At 50.4% G+C, this 20,325-nt stretch overlaps 2 protein-coding genes and 1 long non-coding RNA gene across 7 annotated transcripts in view; 1 reads left to right on the top strand and 2 right to left on the bottom strand.

Annotated features, from left to right (window-relative positions):
* Window positions 1-4,685, bottom strand: part of JADE2 (jade family PHD finger 2) — a 51,389-nt gene extending 46,704 nt beyond the window's left edge. The window contains exons 1-2 of one of the 4 annotated variants that reach the window (XM_079144129.1): window positions 3,033-3,422; window positions 617-695 (exon numbers count right to left, since the gene is read on the bottom strand). In XM_079144129.1, the coding sequence (XP_079000255.1) occupies window positions 617-695; window positions 3,033-3,160 (207 nt within the window). In that variant the 5' untranslated portion in view covers window positions 3,161-3,422. Of the gene's footprint in view, window positions 1-616; window positions 696-2,769; window positions 2,854-3,032; window positions 3,423-4,592 lie in introns of those variants that run through there. The other 3 variants (XM_079144127.1, XM_079144125.1, XM_079144126.1) reach the window with 3 other exon arrangements.
* The window catches only part of LOC306663738 (uncharacterized protein), an 80,593-nt gene continuing 60,293 nt past the window's right edge, over window positions 26-20,325 (top strand). Inside the window, exons 1-4 of one of the 2 annotated variants that reach the window (XR_013764511.1) lie at window positions 26-1,461; window positions 1,637-1,810; window positions 1,966-2,102; window positions 2,348-2,486. The gene's annotated coding sequence lies outside the window, so the exon portion shown is untranslated. Of the gene's footprint in view, window positions 1,462-1,636; window positions 1,811-1,965; window positions 2,103-2,347; window positions 2,487-7,877; window positions 7,963-20,325 lie in introns of those variants that run through there. The other variant, XM_079144307.1, reaches the window with a different exon arrangement.
* Window positions 15,947-18,572, bottom strand: LOC306663763. The gene is made up of 3 exons (XR_013764526.1): window positions 17,326-18,572; window positions 17,069-17,105; window positions 15,947-16,707 (listed from the first exon to the last, which is right to left on the bottom strand). It is a non-coding gene; the product is annotated as an uncharacterized lncRNA (long non-coding RNA).

The raw sequence follows: 20,325 nt of genomic DNA, 5'->3' as shown, positions 1-20,325 counted from the left end.
AGATGTAGGAATCAGTGTCAAAAGCCTAACTTCAAGAATCCAAGGTGCCTCGGGGCCTAAGAAGTTGCATTTCCTCCATCACCTGTTAATGAGAGCTAAGTGGATGGTATTTCTGACAGTCCTGGATGGATGTTACTGGCCATCTAACTAAGCAACTTAAGGAAAGGAAAAGCACATTGGATAGGAAAACATTCTGGAAACATTTGCTGCATCCAGAGCCCAAACAACTCGGTCCTTAAACACTTCATCTCCAAAAGTGCTGGGGAGACCCTTGGTCAAACAGTTGCAAAACCAACATTCACTGCTTGGAGTGAGGAGTTCCCTCTGAGAGGCATTTGCTGGGGAACCAAATGCTTTTCCACTCAAAACAACAGCCAACAGCACTTGGGACAACTGAGAAGGCTCCAGATCAAACAAGCTTTTCTTTTTTCCCCTCCTACCATGCTAACTTTCTCAATAAATTATTCGCCCACTTTGGATCAAAGCCTGTTTTTGCAGTCTGTGACCTAAAAAGCAAATAGCATCGCTTAAACATGAAAGCCCTCCTCCCTGCCTGGGTCAGCTTTATTACTCATTCCTTCCCCCCTTACAGTTATTCTGTTGTTATTTTCCTCCTCTGCTTGGAAGATCTCTCTGCGAGTCCCAACCCGCCTGAAGAAGACGGGACAGGAGGGATAGTGCGTTCGTTTGGGGCCCTAAGGTGAGAAAGGAAGTCAGGGTAGGGGAGAACCCAGCACCCTAGGAACCCAGGAAACAGGGCCAGGCCCGGTTGGCAGCTCTCTGTCTGGCCCTTTTGCCAAATGTTCTACTGGGAATTTTACCAGTGAGAAGAGGGAGTCAGTGCCACCCTGGAAGGAGGGGCCAGGAGATCCTACCACTTCCCAAGGCCCAGGACTAGGTTTGCAAACATAAATGTTTAGGGAGTATCCAGCTTGTCTGGGCTCGGGGGACCTCCACCTTCCAATGAAGGGGCTAGGACCCTCCTAGTTTCTTTGGCACTGCTCTGGATACAAACATGACCCCTTTCGATGACCCCCTACAAACTGCCTCTGGATAAAACTTTGTGCCTCCGAACCCCGCAAAATATTAGCCGGAGGTGTTAGATGCAGGGGTGTGGTGTAGAAATCTGCAGAGACCACGGACGCCGGCTGCAAAGTGCCCTTGGCAAAAGCAAGCCGGCGCCCCTCCCCCTTCCCCTCCCCAACACCCTGCACGAGGCTGGCGGCCAAGCTGGTGAAAAAAGTGCCCCGGCCCGGCCTCAGTGGCTAAGGGGATTAGAAGGGGGCTTGCGCGCGCCTCCAGCCCGCCCCTGGAGGCAATACGCGGGATCGCAGGCTGGAGGCGCGCCGGCGTGATTCCGACCGCGGGAGCCTGGAGGAGGAGCCCGAGGTAGCTGCGGGGTGCTCCAGCCCAGGCGAAGGAAGGGCAAGAGGCGGTTCGGACCCGGGGCGGCGCCGGGAGGTGGGTGGGCTGGTCGCCTCGGGCGGGGGAGGGGTCTAGGAGACTACGGGAAGGGCACTCAGACCCAGAGGTGGGGGTTGGGGAGGGAGAGCAGGGCAGCGGTGTGTAGTAGGGGACAGGATTGGGGGGCTGGGCCTCTGGAAGCTAGAGTGAAGCCTTCCTGCTTGTCTCACAGACATCCTCATCATCCGGCGGAACAGCTACGAACCGCCAAGCTGACCCCCTCTCATCCCTTGGCCAGAGAAGGGGGTGCCTCAAGACCCAGGGATGGGCGGGAAGGGACCGTGGGGAGCCACAAGTCTGCACCCAGGCGGGGAGAAGGCGGGCGGGAGCCGCTCCGCAGGCGCAGGCGAGTGGGTGGGAAGGAGGGAGGGAGAGGGAGGAAGGAGGTGAGGCCGGGAAGATGCCACTGCCGGGGGCGGGGCGGGGCCGGGGATCCGGTGGAGGGACTGCAGCAGTGCTCTGTGGGGGCGGGGGCTGCAATGTCGCTCATTTGGGGGTCAGGTGTGTGCATCCCAGGCAGGGTCGGCAGCCTGCCAGCACCTTCCCCATACCACCCAGGGCATAAGGGCGGAGGCGGAGGGCAGGGGACTGCGGAGTCGTCCCCGGAGCGGGACGCGAACCGGCAGAGTTGGGAGAAGGTAAACAAGGGCCACGCCCCCTGCCGTCGCCCCGCGGGCGCGCACCCGCCGCTCCGGCTGCCGCCGGTACATTTCCACTCTCCCAGCGCTTCTCCCCCGCCGGACTCCCGCGCAGCCCTGGAGGGGTTGTGGGGGTGCTGTCCCCGACCCCAGCCCGCGCCCCAGGCGCCAGGGCTGCGCACCCTCCACACTCACCTGTAAAGGGTATCCCCCGACCCTCCAAAAAAACTGTCTAATTTGTGCAGCGCCCCTGAGCCCAGGAGCCAAACATGCTGCCCCCGCGTGCAGCGCCCGCGTGCACCCAACCCGGAGAGGGGGCGCCGGGCGGAGGCGGTAGCCCCCGGAAGGTGTCTGGGACCGGACCGGCTGCACGTGAGCCCAGCGCTGGGTCATGTGCACCGGCTCAGCCCGGTTCGGCGGCTGGACGTGCTGCGTATCAACAAAATGAAACTCAGGACGACAGGAGGGCAGATAGCTCCAGGTTCTCCGAACCCCCGACCCCGGACGCTCGGCCTCCCCCCGCACCCCTCTCCCGCCGCAGCCCCTCCAACCGGCCGGAGCCCGCGGGGCAAGTTGCAACCTCTTCGCGCCCCCGCCCTCCCGCGCCCCCTCGCCGGCCCAGGGGCGCTTTGCCGCAGTCATTAATAAAGAAGGTCGCCAGGCTCACCCTTCCAAAAGTTGTTGTTGCATGCGCCCCTCTCAGCCTCCCCGCACTGTACTCTTTAAAACACGACTGACCAACATGCGCAATCTCTCTCCCCAGTGCTGTGCATCCCCCCCACCCCCCGCGCTGGCTTCCTAGAACAGGCAGCCAGCAAGAGAGAGAGGGAGCGAGCGAGCAAGAGAGAGAGCGCTGGCAGATCTGTTGCAAAAACACAAAATAATGCCGTGGAGATGCGCAGGGCCCAGCCACCGGGGGCTGGATCTTACCTTGCTCCGCGGTGCCCTCCCGAGGGGCGCTGCCCTCGGCTACGCGCCGCGGCGGGGGCCGGCGCGGGAAGGATGCTCCCGAAACCAGGAGCTCCTGGGGCCGGCGCGGGAGGGCGGGGGGCGCGCATCCATCCGGGGTCGTGGCGAGGGAGGCGGCCGTGCCCGCGGCGTCCCCAGCCCCGCGCCCCTGCTGGGGACTGTTAGCCCGCCAGACTCGAGCTGGTGCCGCTAGGAGTGGGAGCAAAGTAACTCCATGGACGCTACTCACCCCCCCAAAAAAAAGCCTCCAACTGCGATGGCCGCGGTCGGCACCATTCACCAACCCCCTGTGTATGTTTCTGTTTCTTTTTAAACCAAGACTTCCTTGTGATCTCTTTAGAAAAAAAAAATGTGTTGGGGTGGGGGTGGGGTGGGGGCGGGCAGGAGGAGCGAGGGAGGGGGAGTAGCCACTTTTTTCTTATTCACTCGGATCTCCGCTCCCGACACCCCCCGTCACCGCCTCCCCCCCCCCCCCCCAGTTGTTTGGCTCCCGCGGCGGTTCCAGGTAGCGTTGCGGGCCCCGGGGGGAGGGTGCCCTGCCCGGCCCCCCGCCTGCCTGCAGCGGGGCCCCGACTCCTCTTGGACTCTGGGGCGCCCCCAGCCCTCCCTGTCCCCAGGGCCGGGCCCGAGCGGCGGCTGCGCCCGTGCAAGTCCCATCAGGTCTGCTCACACTTCACACACTCACACACATACCCCGCCCCTCCACTCTCACTCACACTTTCTGCTCACACCCCGCCCCCTTCGCGCCCCAGACCCGGGCGGCGCCCCCCGCAACCTTAAAAAAAAAAATAGCAAGCTTATACTTAAAAAAATCTTTTGGCGCCATATTAATGACGTACTTAAAATTTGCCATTTCTCCCTGCGTCAAAAAGACGTTTCTTTGCAAATAACAGCCTGGAGGCGACACTCGCGGAGGAAACGAGGTTTGCACTGAGCACCCCGCCCCCCGGGACTCCAGCGCTGGAAGACCCTCGCCCTCGGCCCCGTTTCCGAATCGCTGGTTTTAAAATGTGAATCGAATAAATCGCGTGGCGTTTTGCAGCGCCAGAAGTGAGCAGAAAGTGCTGGCAGGAGCGGAGGGGAGGGGCGCGCACTAGTCTGGGGGAGGGGGCGCAGCCCTCCTCGCCCACCCACTCCAAATGGAAACTAACATCCCGGGCAGGGGAAACTTGAAATTGTAGGCGACCTCACGAAAAGAGGGGCGGTCCGTAGAGAGGGTCCCTCTTGGGCTCGTCGCCCCCTCCCCCCTCTCGGGTGCCTCCTGGCGCCCGCAGCTGCCCCGTATTTCCGGAGGGTGAAGAACGCGGTGATGGGTGGCTGGGTGACTGCAAGTCCTGGGTCCTGCAGGAGTTTGCCTCGGGGCAACCCCTTCCCCCTTTCTCGTCCCGCCCATTCCCCCTAAAGGGTTAAAAACTGAGGGGCAACTTCCAAGGGCTGGCACTTGGCGAAGAAGCGGGGCTCCCCCCTCCCCACCCTTCGCCTCATCGCCCCTCCTCCTCCGGCTCCACTTCCCGACTTGACCTTGTGGTGCACAAACAGTGCGCTTGGATCCTCGCAGTTTCTGGAAGAAGAGCCTGCGCTCGCCAGGCGGGCGGGCTGTCGGGCGGCTAGCAGGCGGTGGCGGGGCCTTGGGTCGGTTCCCAGAGCCGCGGACCACACCCACCTAACCCGCTGCGCCCGCGGTGCTCACCTTCTCTCTAGGAAGGAGAAGGGCTTGCCTCCTGGACGGGGAGGGTTGGGGGCAACCTTCAGCCTCCTCGAAATGCCCCCAGCCAGCGAAGTGGTCTGGCCTTGGGTGGAGGTTTTGGGGAGATACGGGAGCCTGCCCAACATCCCCATGGCATAGTTGCCAGCTTTTTCTCCCCCCCCCCCCCCCCCCCGCCCTCTTAGCTGCCCCTCCAAGATGATCCCAAGATTCTTTTAAATTCACCTTTTGGTCTTGAAGGCATGTGGGTGAGTTGTGAATCCCTTTCCCTCTCCAAGACTGAAGGTTGTTTATTCTTCCTTTCCCCTCCACCCGCTTCCACGAAAACATAAATATTCAGTTTACATAAGATGACATTTATGTGACAATTAAGAAGATTCCCCCATGGACTGTTGAGAACACATTTGCTTATAGGAGAAATAAATCTAATAATAAACAAACTCATAATAACAGCTCAAATCCGACAGGGCGGATTGTCTACACAACAAAGAGGGAGTTGATGGGTGCTGAAATAAGCACTTTTTGCAACAAGAAAGAAATATGAGCTCAAAGGGAGTCACTGCAACATGGCCTTCATTCACAAAGTGTGAGGTGGCTTGTCTGGCAAGAAGAGGGACTCAATATCACCTCAAAGTTAGACCTGGCTCTGGCTCACAGTGGTCAGTTGGTAGAATTTTTCCAGGCCAAGGTTAGTGCCTGGAAACAGGTGTTGGAGGCTAGAAGCATTCAGTTCCTGACTTTGCAGTTCTGAAGATGTGTGATGTGGGTCAGTTTATTCATCTCTCTGGGTCTATTTTATCTCTTCCTAGAATGAGGCGGTAGAAGATTCCTGAGGTCATGTGCACCCACGCACACACATATATGCACACATACATGCTGAATGTGTAAAGCAGAACCAGACTCAAATGCATAGTGCACAGGAGTACGTTGAGTACTTTGACCCTTCCCCCTTTTTGTTTGTTGGTCCCTTCCCCCTTTTTGTTTGTTGGTTCTGGTGCCTGGATTAAATCCAGAGCTTTGCACATGCTAGGTAAGTGCTCTACCTCTGAGCTGTCACACACTCTCCCCTTCTGCCTTGTGCCTGCATTTCTCTGGGGGAAGGGTGAAAGCCCTCTCTGAAAGCTCTACACATTGGAAACTTCAGGATGATTATTTTCATCTTTCCCTCCATGAGGATGTGTACAAGAACTCCCAGTGTGAATACAAGGAAGGTCAGGAAAGAAAACTGTGATACGTGGTGGTCTTCATGGTCAAGGTTCAGACAAAAGTCTCAGCCACATATCAGGGGTTGGACAATTTACAGAGACAGTCTAAAGGGGCTGTTTTGGTTCGGTCAAGTTGCAGGGGGTTTACATGCCTTGGAAGACAGGACAGGCCACTCCTCCTTGGCCATCAGGAACAGAGCATGAATGGGAAAATGCATTGGCAAGCAGTTATAAAGTGACCTGCTGAGGTGGAAGAGGGTGTGGATGATCCTTAAAGAGCACCTGCTCTGTACTGCATCCTCTGGGGGGCCATTCCATTTTATTCCTACAAAAAATCCCATCTTACCTGTTCAGAAAAGTTTAGTAACTTGTTAACAATCACATAGCTAGTAAGTGGTAGCTGACTTTGAGACCCTATAGGGTTGCCAGAAATAAAAAGTATTATTATTATTGATTTTATTGGGGTTGGGAGAGTCTGCTGCTCTTTTGGCAAGGAAGTTTTATGAGTGGCACTTTGCTTCTGAGATAGTTCCCTGACCTGGGGTGAAACCCAGGCCCCCAAAGAGTCCTTGGACAACACTTAGGACTGGAAGTGTATTCAGAATGCTAAGAAATCTGCAGCTCTCTGCCACTGTTTAATGTTAATCTTGGAAGTGTTAACAAAATGATAGTGATGAAGATAATTATAACTTCTTAATCTTTATTAAAAGTCTCACAAATCATTCATTAACTTTTTGCAGGAGAAAAATGAGAAGACACAGGTTATACAGATGTAATCATTATTTTCAACAGTACTTACTGAGTGACTTCTGTATGCCAGACACCACTCTAGAAAAGTGTCAACCTTTGACACAGCGCAGATGAAACAGACACAAGTACCTAGTGTCATAGAACTTTCTTTCTAATGGAAAGAGCAATAAGTAAATTAAAAATAAATGAGAAATGTATATGTTTGAAGATAATTAAGTGATATAGGGAAGAATTAAGCAGGAAAGGGGAATATAGAGAGTAGGGGTACAATTTTAAATAGAATGGTCAGGGGAGACTTCACCGAGAATGAGTTTTTAAATACCTTTATTTTATTTAGTTTTTTTCTTTTTAATGTGGTGCCAGGGATCGAACCCAGTGCCTCACGCGTGCTAGGCAAGCGCTCTATCGCTGAGCTACAACCCCAGCCCAAGAATGTGATTCTTAAGCAAAAGAAGATGTAGTGAGTTGTATGTGACTGTATATATACATGCGGGTACGTGGGGGAGAGCATTCTAAGCCCAGGCTTCTTAACCTGGACCCTCTGGACCCTCCCTTCCATAGGTCTATGGATAGAACGCAGGGGATCTGGACCTTTGATGAGAAAAACAATTGCATCTTTATTTTCTCTAATTAAAATATAGCATGTTCTTCAATTATGAATGCAGACAACAAATTGGTGATATTAGCAGCACCTGTGACATTGTTGCTAGTAAAAATCACAGATATTTTCATATCACATTACAGTTGTTGCAAATACCTTAAAATATTATATTCATCACTACATCATCATTATGCTGTGATTTAATGAATCAATAAAGCACATACATTACTATATTTTGCATTTTTAAATATTTTGAGACTTATATTTCAATATAATTGATTTTCTTTATAATTTGTAGAACTTTTTTTATGAATTTAAAGATCATACACTCAGAAAGAGTCCACCACACACCCAAAAGGTCACGAACCCCTGTTGGTCCCTACATAGACCAACGAGTGCAAGGGGTCCAGGCAGGAACGTGCTTACCATGTCGAAGGAAGAGGCCACACAGGGCACTGTTAGGAACAACTTGGCTTTGACTGAAGTGATGTGGAGGGGTTGTCATTGGTGTCATGAATAACATGGTCTGACGTTGGGTTTTACAGGTCACTCAGCTGTCATACAGAGAGCAGACTGAAAGGGGCAAGGCTGAAGCTGGAGAACATTTGGGAAGACCGGGTGATTCACCAGGTGAGGGAAGGCGTTACCTTGGACAAGAGTGGCAGCAGTGCATATGGTGAAAAGTGGTCAACTTTTGTATATATTTCGACAGAATGTGCTTATGGAATGTGAGAAAGACATTAAGGATGACTCCAAGAGTCTTTACCTTAAGCCCATGGAAGGATGGAGTTGTCATTAGCTCAGGCGGGGGAAACAGGAGGAATAGATTTTGGAGGAGAAGTAGTTCATTGTTAGTCATACTGAGCTCAAGATGCCTATTTGACATCAAGTGCAGCCATCCCATAGGCAGCTAAACATGGCAGCCTCAGTTTGGGGCAGGGTTTTTGCTGAAGATATTATTTAAGAATTATCAGCAGATGGATAGTATTTAAAGCTACAGGGCTGTTTAAGATCATCCACGTGTAGAAAGAGAAGGGACTCAAGGATGGCTGGAAGATGAAGAGAAATCAACAAAGATGTAATTTAAAAAGAAGCATCCAGAGAGATAGAATGTCCTGGAAGCCAAGGGAAGCAAGAGTTAGAAGGAAAGAAAACCCTATGTCCAAAGCTGCTGAGAATTGATCATTAGGTGCAGAAACATGGAGGTCACTAGTGACCTTGACAAGAGCCACGTCAATGGAGTGGTTCAAGAAAAAGCTTGATTGGACTGGGTTTCAAGAAAGAATGGCAACATTTACAGTTGTTATAGTGTGTTCCAGTATGCTACTAAAAATAACATACCCAGAACTGGGGTTGTAGCTCAGTGGTAGAGCACTTGCCTGGTACCTGTGAGGCACTGGGTTCAATCCTCACACTGCATAAAAATAAATTAAATAAAGATATTGTGTACATCTACAACTAATATATATATATATATATATATATATATCTTTTTAATAAGATACCCTTTGTGAATATGTATTGAACTGTATAACAATGTAGCTGTAGAACTTCAACTTAGACAATTTTTGGTGAGGAACTTTCTGTGCATTAAGAATGGTAAGGGATTTCACGAATCCTGAGAGAAATAAAGCACACTTGACAACCTTCCAAGTCTAGCTTTTGTTGACAAACGAAATGTACACACAGCCAGATATCTAGCTAAACACACATATCAGCCTGACCATCAGTTTTGCCAATGTAACAGACAACATGATTAAAATTATGCATTCTAGAGTTAGACAGTCCTGGGTTTGAGTCCTTCCTCCACCATTCCCCAGCTTTATGACTTTTAACAAATCAGTCATACTGTCTGGACCTCAATTTTCTACTCTGTTAAGTAGGGATGCAGTTGTTTCCAAATGTTAACGTGCTGGGGGGTTGGGATGCTCATTAAAAATGCAAACTTCTGGATCTTATCGCCAAAGGTTCCCAGTAGGTAGGTCCCATGGACTTCTCCCAGAGATCTACATTTTTTAACAAGCACCTGATCATTCTTGATGCTCTTTCCCACAAACACCATTTTCTGAAACACTGATAACATGTCCACATGGTTTCAAGCACTGGTCTAGTACTCAATAATTGCTTATTAGACAATAGCTGTTCTTGCAGGAGTCCTTATTGGGAACAAAACATCCTGTTAAAAATAACTTGCAATTTATATCCAGAAGCAGAGGGTCCGGCATACCTTAAGAATTTTAATTGAAAAAAATAGCATAATATTTGTTCAATATTCATGTATTGAATATTTATTGAGTGCCTGCTATGTTCCAGGCAGTACTTAAGGACTGGAGAGAGAAAATATTTGACTCAATAATCTGTCTGAGTCATGGAGGTAGGCAGAAGTCCCAGATGTAGTTATCCACACTCCGCAGCAGCTTGCCTCTGTGCCAGGTGAGAAGTCCTCATCTGGGTTCCAGGTCGATGTTCATTCACTTGCTGCTTGAGGCATTACTTGTCCAATGATGACATATATGCAGATCACCTGGGATCTTGTTCAAGTGCAGATTCTGATTCACGAAGTCTGGGGTGGAGCTTGAGAGTCTGCATTTCTCAAAAGTTCCCAGATGCTGCTGATGCTGCTGATCCACAGGTCACGCTTGAAGTAGCGTGGGTTTACAGGTTAGGAAAATCAGGTCGAAACACCTGCCTTAACCTTACGGTTCCTAGAGAATTCCTGGGAAGATGTGCTGATTGCACAGATGGAGGTAAGTTTTGCTCATACTTCCTTCTGTGTCTAAAATCCAGTCTTTCCCCTCCCCCCCGAAGTCAGTGACTTTAGTGGCCTCCTCTGAAGAAGAGTGAACATTCATTCCATTGATTGTTCAGTAAATATTTCCTGAGTGCTTACTCTGTGCCAAGACCTGTACAAAACACATAATTTGGCATTGAGGAGAGGACAGAACCCAGCAGCTTTTGCCTCTTGGGCTCCAGGAAGAAACTGCATGCAGCTGGGGCTTGGGAGAGAGGGAAAAGCTGTCTGTGGCTGAAGACATTGCCCTGGCAGCATCCAGACTTGGCTCTACCTGGGATGTACTACAATGCATGCCTGGGAGAGGTGCCCCTCAGCACTAGCCTGCCAGTTCAGAGATGGTACTGACCAGTCCCAGGAGATGTCTGGATAATGTGCCAGCCAGGCCACCTGTCCCTTCTTAAACACTCAGACTTAGCCTGTTGGCCACAGATGGCAGAAGGCAATGAAGATCCCTGGGGCCTGCAAACACCTCTCAAAAACTGGCAGCAGCCAGTAAGTCCAGCCAAGTCAGGGGCCTGCCCAACCAAGTCAAGTGTGACACACCCGACTCAGAGCTGAGGGGCCCAGCCCAATCCAAGAGCCACCAAGAACCAAAGGCACTGGCTCTAAGTCAAGTTGAGCAGTATAAACAAAACCCTTTCACCTTTCCCAGGGTTTCTGATAAATCAAAGCAAATCCAGTGCTGGGAATATATCTCAGTGGGTAGAGCACTCACCTAGCATGTGTGAGGCCCTAGGTTCAACCCCCAGTACTGCAAAAAAAAAAAAAAAAAAAAAAAAAAAAAAGACTACAAAGCATATCTTCTCCCCATTTGACTGTCTTGCAAAGACTTTTCCATGTATTTACTGATGAACTCACAGTCACACTTGGGGTAACATTCAAACACCCTACAGGAAAAAAGCATCTATATGTCAGGACAGATTTTCAGGTCCAGATTCTGCCTTCATGAGATGTTAGCCCATTTAGGAGGACAGGTCCTTAAACATAAGCAGGATTACTAAAATAAAACAAGTTGTCGTAGGAGCCTAGGGGCTGAAATGGTTAAGAGAGTTTCTTGAGGCAAGCCTTGGAGATGAACCTGCATATAGATGGGTATTAGTTCATTTTTCATTACTATAACAAAATACCTGATGCTGGAAACTTTATAAAGAAAAGAGGTTTATATTGGGGCTGGGGTTGTGGCTCAGTGGTAGAGCACTTGCCTAGCATGTGTGAGGTGCTGGGTTTGATCCTAGCACCACATAAAAATAAATAAAGGTTAAAAAAAGAAAATGTTAAAAAAAAAAAAAAAGAAAGAAAGAAAAAGAAGAGAGGTTTATTTAGTTCACAGTTCTGGAACTTTGAGGCCATGGCACCAGAATTAGTTCGGTTCTGGTGAGCACCAAATGGTGGATGGTATCTTGGTGACAGGAGAGCATGCAAGAGGAAGAGATGAGATCACATCTCAAGACAGGAAGCCAAGTGGGCATGGTGGCAAACACCTGTAATCCCAGCTACTCAGGAGGCTGAGGCAGGAGGATGGAAAGTTCAAGGCCACCTTGAGCAACTTAGTGAGACCCTGTCTCAAATTAAAATAAAAAGGACTGGGGATGTAACTCAATAGTAGAGTGCTTGTCAGGTCTGGGAGAGGTCCTGGGTTTTATTCTCAGTATTGCAAAAACTAAATATATAAAAATGACAAGAAGTCAAAATGGGGAGTCAAGATCAAGTTTTCAGTGACAATGCTCTTTCCAGAACTTTCTTCAGGAGACCAGCATTTCTTCAGAGGGCAAGACCTCCAGTGACCTACGGCCTTTCCACTAGGCCCCACCTCTTTCTTTCTTTTTCCTTTCTTTGTTTTTCTTTCTCCCTCCCTTCCCCTAGTACTAGGAATCAAGTCCAGAGCCTTGCACAGGCCGGGCAGGCACTCTCCTGCTTATCTACTTCCCTAGTCCTATGCCCCAGCTCTCGAAATTTCTATCACTTCCCACATGCCACACTAGGAACCATACCTCCAACTCACGAATCCACAGGGACAAGCCACATCCAAATGATAGCAGATAGTGATTTAGATGAGACAGGGAGGGTGAAGGATGTTCCAGAGGGAGGGATGGTGTCTTGCCGGTTCACGGCAATGCGGTAGGGTGCAGAGCAGGGTGCCAACCCTGGAGCTTCTCCTCAGAAGGGAACTGCCCTTTGTCCAGGAAAATCTATTAGGAGCTGACTGAGGTGAAGGTAATCTGAAAGTACGGGCATCCGCCTGTAGTTGCCCCAAGTTGGAAGGAGGAGATGAGAATGTGCAAGTCAACTTCCAGAAATCTCCCAGAGGCCCTCTGATGTGGGCACAAAGGAGACCCCTGTTTAAAAGTGGTATTTCGGCACTGTTATAACAGTGAAACACTGGAAGCTGCTGAATTTTCATCACTAGAGGACTAACTAAATAAAGCACAATGCAGATAGGACAAGGCCACAGAGGAGGGAGTACCAACGTGTGGTCTGTATGTCTGGTGTGGAAAGAGCCCTAGGAAAAGCATAAGTGACAAGCAGGTTGCAGGATACTATGTACCATGTGATGTTGTTTGCAATAAACAACAGCAACCACACACAAAAAAAAACCCTACAAAATGAAAGCCCCACCACCACCACCACCACATTTGGTCCTGAGGATCAAACTCCTACTTGCTAGGCAGGACCTCTGCTTCTGAACCACCCTGTTCCCAGCCCAGAAGTGTACATTTTTTTCTAAGACCTGAAGAAACACATACATACGTGTAATTTGGTGGTGGTAGTGGGGAAGAATCTGGAAAAATACACACCAAAATGATGACTGTTGCTTGTACTGGAATGTAAGGTGTGAAATAAAAAGGGAGAAGAGTCAATCCTGTGGGTGTTGCAGGAGACCTAAGAAGCCCTCTGCTTGTGGATGCTTCTGGTTGCCCTGCAGATGTACTGTTGGGATGGACCATGCTCCTCTTGGAAGGCTGTCCTGGGGCTAGTACCAGTGCTGTCCCTTGTATAGCCCAGGGCCTGTTTGTCTTCAGAGTCAGGGTCTCTCTGGGCTGTTCCAGCTGGACCAGCCTCAGACCCTAATTGCATTCCAGAGTCTTCTCATGAAGGTTGAGCTCCAGCAAGAGCACAGAAAAGCCCCACTTCCTGTTGACCTGATGGGACTTGGATAGGCTGGGCCAGGGCTGGGCACCTGTGGAAAGAGGAAAGAGGCTCTTTTTTTTTTTTTTTTTTTTTAATATATACATGGCAGTAGAATGTATTTTGACATACCACACAAAGGTAGGGATAATTCATAACTTGGTGGACCCTAAGCAGTTAATGAGAATCCCTCAATGGGGGATTTGGACTGGCTATAAGGGAAAAGAAGATGGCTCGAAGCCAGGGCTTGGGCTCTCGGAATGCAGGGATGTTGTCATGTGTTGGGCTCAGGTGTGGATCTGTGCTGCTCTGGGCCCAACCCCTGGCTGGCTTCAGGCTACAGATATGTTAGATGAGGTCCCTGCCCTGAGGATACCACAGGACAGGAGAGGGGCAGACACTAGATTTGAACAAGGTCAAACATGTGGCTGAGAATCAAGATTCAGCATGGGGCCAGGGGTCGTAGGGCCTACTGGCCCTGAGATGCCTCACCCCAGCCAAGCCTTAATTGATGGAGTCCTGGCCTTGACCAGCCTTCCACTGCTGGGACGTGCTCCAGGGTGCAAGGTGGCTGCCTTGGGACCCCTCTTCAGCCTTGAGTAAGCAAGTTATTTCCCCCTGAGGGACTTGGAGAAAGTGACTTGTGAGGCTGGGGTGGCCCTGAGCGCTATGACTACTAGATGTCCAGGACTTGCTGCTCTAGCAGATGGTGAGCTGCCTCCAAATGTGCTCAGTCTCCAGCTGGGGCCCTGGGGAGAGGCCTGGACATGAGCTGGCACTCAATGCCGGTGCCACAAATATGCTTGGAAACAAGGGAATTCTTGTTGAGCTGATCCCAGGGAGGCCAGCTCCAGGCAGATTATCTGCCTGACACAATTCCTCCAGGCAAGTTCTACAGAAAGAAGAACCCCTGCATTACCCCTATCTCCTGGCATCTGGGTTGAGCAGAGAGACTAATTCTGGGGTGAGGCAGAGGGGACTCTGTTGGGTCATGGGAGGTGCCCTGGAGAGCATCTGTGATCCCCTGCTTGTCCTGACTTCAAGGGAAGGCCAGAAGTTGCTGGGTATCCAATCTTCAGATGGGCCCGGCCAGGAGGGCATGCCTTCAGAGAAGCAGGCTTGTTGGGTGTGGTGGTGCACACCTGTAATTCCAGTTACTTGGAAGACTGAGACTGGAGAATTGAAAGTTCAAGGCCAGCCTACACAACTTAGTGGGACCCTGACTCCAAATTTAAAAAATAATAAAAAGGCTGGGGATGTAGTTCAATGGTAGAGTGCCCCTCGTTCAATCCCCAGTGTCACAACAATAAAAATAAAAATAAAGAAGAAGCGAGCTCTAATCTTGCCCCAGAAGACCTGACAGCCAGTGGGGAGGTGACATTCTTAGACTGGGAACCAGATGAAGTAGGACATGAGCCAGCACTGAAGTGTCTGCTCAGGCCCTTTGTGTGAGTGGAGGGGAGAAGAAAGCCAGGAAGGAACTGCGAGTGCGGTGGCTGGAGGAAGAGAGGAGGCACGTTCGTGTGTATTTGTGTGTACCCATATGTGTGTTGTGTGCCTGTGTGTGCCTGGGACCACATCTCTGGAGTCCCTGCCTCCTATACTGTTTGCCCAGACAACCTAAAAATAGTTTCCACTTAACTTTAGGATTTGTTATTTGATGTACAAGATGCTTGCCTAGCAGATACAGTTTTCTACCCACATTTTATCTAAGATCAGCATCAAGTTAAAATGAGTCTGCATTATTTATGCATGCACAGTATGGCTAGTGAGCACAGGGCAGACCACAGCAGCCTCGATTGGCTGGGAAGTCCATAGAAGATGGTCCCTATGTGGATGACAGATTTGGACAGTGTGCATAGATTGATGATAGTGGTATTGACCATGACAATGATATGGCTACTGGGGTGTCTGCCCCTTATTTCACCCACATGTAACATAGCAAGTACTCAGTGAGTATTTATTTACTTTATTTGAAGGAAAGTCCACATAGGTGACACATGGGCAAATATGAGTTAGTTGATTGGTAATTCATCATGGACAGAGGACAACTAAATGATAAGTTGGATTTAAAAGTCAGCTTATTGAGGGCTAGGGATGTAGCTCAGCAGTAGAGCTCTTGCCTTAGCACGTGTGAGGCCTGGGTTCTATCCCCACATACACACAGCTAGGTTACTAGGTAGATGGCAAGGAGTGATAATATAATTATCAGATAGAAAGATCAAAGCATGGAGGCATGTTTGATAAATAACCTGTTAATATTTGATAAAGGGATAGAAAGAGAGATAAACTGTGGCCTGGTGACAGGTCAATAGATCCACATTCAGATCCAAATAGATAGATAAGTAGATGGGTAGGTAGATTGATAAACAGAAATGGAGAACAGGAGACCATTCCTATGACTATGAGGAGAGAGATACTATGGTAGGCAGAATATTGCCTGCCTTGGGATGTCTGCGTTCCATTCCCCAGGACCTGTGAAAATGTTACTTTTCATGCAAAAGGTACTTTGCAAATATGATTGAACAAGGATCCTGATGGGGAGAGTATATGGTGGATTATCCAGGTGGTCCTAGTATAATCACAAGTATTATCATTGACTTCTCTCCAGAGTCCCCTGTGTTCTTTTTAGTTCTTTTTTTTTTTTTTTTTTTAATATTTTTATTAGTTCTGATGAACCTTTATTTATTATTTGTGTACGGTGCTGAGAATCGACCCCAGTGCCTCACACATGCTAGGCAAGTGCTCTACCATGGAGCCACAATCCCAGTCTCTCTTTTTAGTTCTTAATCAGGCCAAGCTCATTTCTACCTCAGGGACTTGGTACTTGCTGTTTTTCCTCTCTGGTCCCTTTTATCACTCAGATCTCAGTTTCAAATGAGTGTTGCCTCCCTGCATCCAGATTTTTGTCCCAAAGCCTCGAGTACACTCTGTTCCTAGGGACTGGGTTGGGGCAACAGGATGTCCAGGCTCCTGGCTGAGCTGGCTGGCACCATCCCCAGCACAGGTCCCGCCCAAGGTTGCGGGATGGATCAGTGTGCATGAGTCATCTGGGCCACAGACACAGTCCCCTTGTTGGAGGGACCTGAACAGTTATGTTGTGGCTGACTCCAGGGGCCAATGGCCCAATTGAAAGGAAAGGTTAGGAATTTCCCCAAGTTCTTCAGAATCACAAGGGGCCAGGAGAGAACTGGAGAGTGGAGGGGCTGACGATGGCCCTATGGATGATGCTGTGGCCTCTGAGGACTGCCATGTTCCCAGTCTAAACTAGGTCAGGCTGTAGAAGAGTAGATAGCACATTCAACCTCACAGGGGCTCATCACTCCTGGGCGGGTCCTTCAACCATCTCACATTTCAGGAGCACCCACTATGTGGGACCTGCTACAGCTCAGGCTCTGCCTTCAAGGAGCCTGCAGTCTGGTCATGCGACAGGCTGGCCAGCAAACCTTACAGATCTGTGGAAGAAGGAAGGAAGGGCTCAGAGTTGGGGCACATAGAGGTGGGTGCATGGAACAGGTGATGGAAAGTAAGAGGACTAGAGGACTAGCTAGAGGGGGTGTGTTGGGGGGGTCATTCCAGGCAGCAGAACCAGCCTGGGTGTATTAGGACTGCTATTAATAAAGTCCCACCATAGGATGACTTAATACCCTAGAATTTTATTCTCAGTTCTAGTAGCAGAAAGTCTGAAATCAAGGTGTTGGTGAGGCCACGCTCTCTCCGAAGCCTCGAGGGAGGATCTTTCTTGGCCTCTTCCAGCTTTTGGTAGTCACAGCCCTCAACTAGTTCCACATGTACCAGTCCTGCCAGGCTTCTCACCTGTGCTTGGATGTCCCCATGACAGGGTCTGCCGCACCTTAAAGGCAAAGCCATCAGACATAAACAGCCCTGGCTGTTGCACAGTCCTGCTCTGAGCCAGTCACGCTGCATCCTCCAGGAGCTCTCTCCTGCCACTGGGAGCCCTGTGGAACTCACCTGGTCCCACCTGTGACCAGGTATGCAGTGGAATGCCACCCATCTAAGGCCACTTGGGGTTCCTGTGAATGACCCCTGACTCAACCCTTTCCTTTACCCACCTGTCAGGTGCCAGAAATTCCACCATTAGCAAGTCTGACAGCATCTGATAAGGACAAATGAATGCCCTCGGGGGAGGAAAGTAGCAGGGCAGAGACTTGCTTCAGGCTCCTGGTAGCCTGGTGACATCTCACTCAAATCCTACAGGAGATTTGTCCCCCAGGTGTAGGAACAGCTGTTCTGGGGAGCAATATCCAGAGGCAGCAGGCTGTGAGCTGAGGGGAAGCTGAGGCAGGCCAGCTGGCAGGCAGAGAGGTTCTCAGGCCCCTATGGGCACTATGCTCGGTCTCTTCCTCTTTCCCTCCTGCTCTTATGTCCTGCACCTCAGTATCTGAGAACCAACCCTCCAAACACGCCCAGTGGCTGGGCTGTTGGTGGCCTTTGGACTGTGGAGGCCCTGCACCCAGGCTGGCACTTATGGGGAGCAGGGAGAGCGCAGTCACTCCACAGCAGGCAGGCAGGCACAATCCCACAGGGTCCTCAACCAGCCAGTCCTGTTCTGCCTTTTCTCCCAGGGGAGGAGCTGGGGGCTGGGCCAGCTGAAGCCAGGGACAGGGAAGAGGGCAGGGCCCAAACCTGCCCGCAGGGCCAGTGCCTCCACTTGCCCTCGTATGCCCATGAGTGTGTACTCTGGGCAAAAGCCCTGGTTTGGCTCCTTCTTTTCTGCCAGAAAGCCTGGAGGGTGCATGGGGAGATGCGCTCCCCACCAGACCCCAGGGGCTCAAAAGACTGATTTAGGAGGGTGAGCCAGCCATGTCTAATAAAGAACTATTTCGGGTTTGCAATAATCAAGTCTAGCCCAGGGCTGCCCAAAATAGCCAGATAATGGAAGCCAAATGTCTGCAAGGATGATTTGACTCTTGAGGTCTAGCAGTCCAGCGCAGTCCCAAAGGGGGGGTCAGGAGGCTAACCTTAGACCCCACTCCCAAATTCTAGGCCCCTCTCCATCCCAAGGCATTGTCCAGGACTGCCCCTCGTAGTCCTGATGAAGACTCTGGAGCCCCCAGCCTTACCAATTCTAGTCAGTGCCCGTGAAGCAGACAGAAACAAAATGCTTCTTAGATTAAGGGCTTCTTGGGGGATTTTATGGTGCCCCAGAGAGGGTAAGGAATGCACTGGCTTTGAATCTACTGCTTACAGGGGAGAAGACACCTCTAGGTCTGGCCTGAGCTCATGTTGGGATCCAGTTCCTGGCCTGGGGCACCTGGATCAACCTCCTTCCCTGGAATGGTCCGCCAGCAGTGTTACTGAGGACAGCAAGCTGGGGCTTGCCCCCGTGCCCGAAAGCACACTGAAGCATACCCTGCCAGTGGCCCTATTGGCTCTGGTCCAGTGGGGCTTGGTTCTCTGCTAAAGCTGGTCAAACCCTCCTGACTCCTCATTGTCCCCTAACTCATATGGGAAGAGGGAGATCACAGAGTGTGCATTGACAGGCTGTGTTCCACGGTCTGAGCCTGAATGTGCTGAGTGGATAGGGACCTAGAGACAACCACGGTACCACCTTAGAGGAGCAGGGCCAGCTGCTTTTGCTGTGCAGTTATTCTTTGCAACATAATTCTGCTGTGTGTCCAGATGCCTCATCGGACACTGGAGATAATCCTGAAAATCTGCTGAGTATGATCCTGCTTGTCTGGAGGCATAGTCTCTAAGCCCAGCAGACCCCAGACTTTTTACTGTTCTTAGTTTTCTCATGCAGCATGTAGAAGGTAGGATACTTTTCCCCCACCCTACCCTTGACTTCTGTAGGAAGCTCATCCTCCTCCTGATACCTGTGGGCTTTCTGAGCTCCTACCCCTCAAGGATGCAGTCTAACATGGGGATTAATGCCATCTGAACTACTTGGTAGCTATGCACCCTTGGACAATGTACTTACCCTCTCTTATAAAATGGAAATAATGATAATCCTTATCTTTATTTATTTATTTTTTGGTCCTGGGGGTTGAGCCCAGGGTCACTCTACCACTGAGCCACAACCCCAACCCTTTTTATTTTTTATTTTGAGATGGGCCTCACTAAGTTGCTGAGACTGGCTTCAAACTTGTGATTCTCCTGCCTCAGCCTCCTGAGTCTCTGGGATTACAGGTGTGTGCCATCACACCTGACTGATAATCCTTATCTTAAAGAGTCATTGAGATCAAATAAGATCATCCGGGGGCTAGGCACCTAGGAGTGCTTAATAAACACAGGTGGCTTGATTACTGTTGGTATCTGTGGGTAGCCCTCTTTTACCTGGTCCTCCTTTTCTGCCCCTCTCCTCCATTCCCCTAAATCCAGCCTTCTCAGTTTGCACTTGGGCGGTTGGTCAGGTCCTGTTCCCAGGCAAGCAGGAGATGGGGTGTGCATCTGAACGTCCCATATCCCTGCTAAAGCTAAAAGTCCTCCAAGAACCCAAGGCACTCTCACTTTGATCACTGCTTACACTCTTATTTCTAGGGGATTTAAAGAATCAGCATTTCTGATGCAGAACTCAAAGCCAGGAAACAGAGAGGGCAAGGGAGTCACTGAAAGCCACACAGTGAGTACAGAACAAAGCTGGGTAGAAGCCCAAATCAACCTGCCATCCTCCCCACCTTACTCAACAGCTCTCATTTCTTAAGTAGCCTTACTCTGGAGCTTTCCTGTTCAGAGAGGGAGCAACAAAGTGTGCAGCCAGCCCTGTGGGCTTGGAGCCCTGAGCTCCCCAGGCAGACCCACAGGCTGCCGGAGACGTTACCGGCGTTGATGATTCAACTTCCTGCCTTTTGAGAGCGCCCAGACCACAGAGATTTTTTTTTTTTTTTTTTTGCTTGGAGGATGGGCCACCTCCCTGTGGAGGGCTAGCCACAATGGGACAAGGCCCTAAGGCAACTGGCAAGAACTAGGTAGTGCATGGGGTAGACCCTAGGGGCCACACTAGGGCCCTGGCTGGCTGCTTTCTGAAACCTGCCTCTTTCTGGGGTAACCATTACCATGGAGGGTGACCAACTATCCTGGTCTACTTGGGACTGTCCTGTTTTTAGCAC

The sequence above is a fragment of the Sciurus vulgaris genome (genome assembly GCF_902686455.1).
Source record: "Sciurus vulgaris genome assembly, chromosome: 6".
NCBI classification, from domain to species: Eukaryota; Metazoa; Chordata; class Mammalia; order Rodentia; family Sciuridae; genus Sciurus; species Sciurus vulgaris.
The sequence above is the reverse complement of the archived record's forward strand: the minus strand, read 5'-3'. Positions and strand labels throughout refer to the sequence as shown.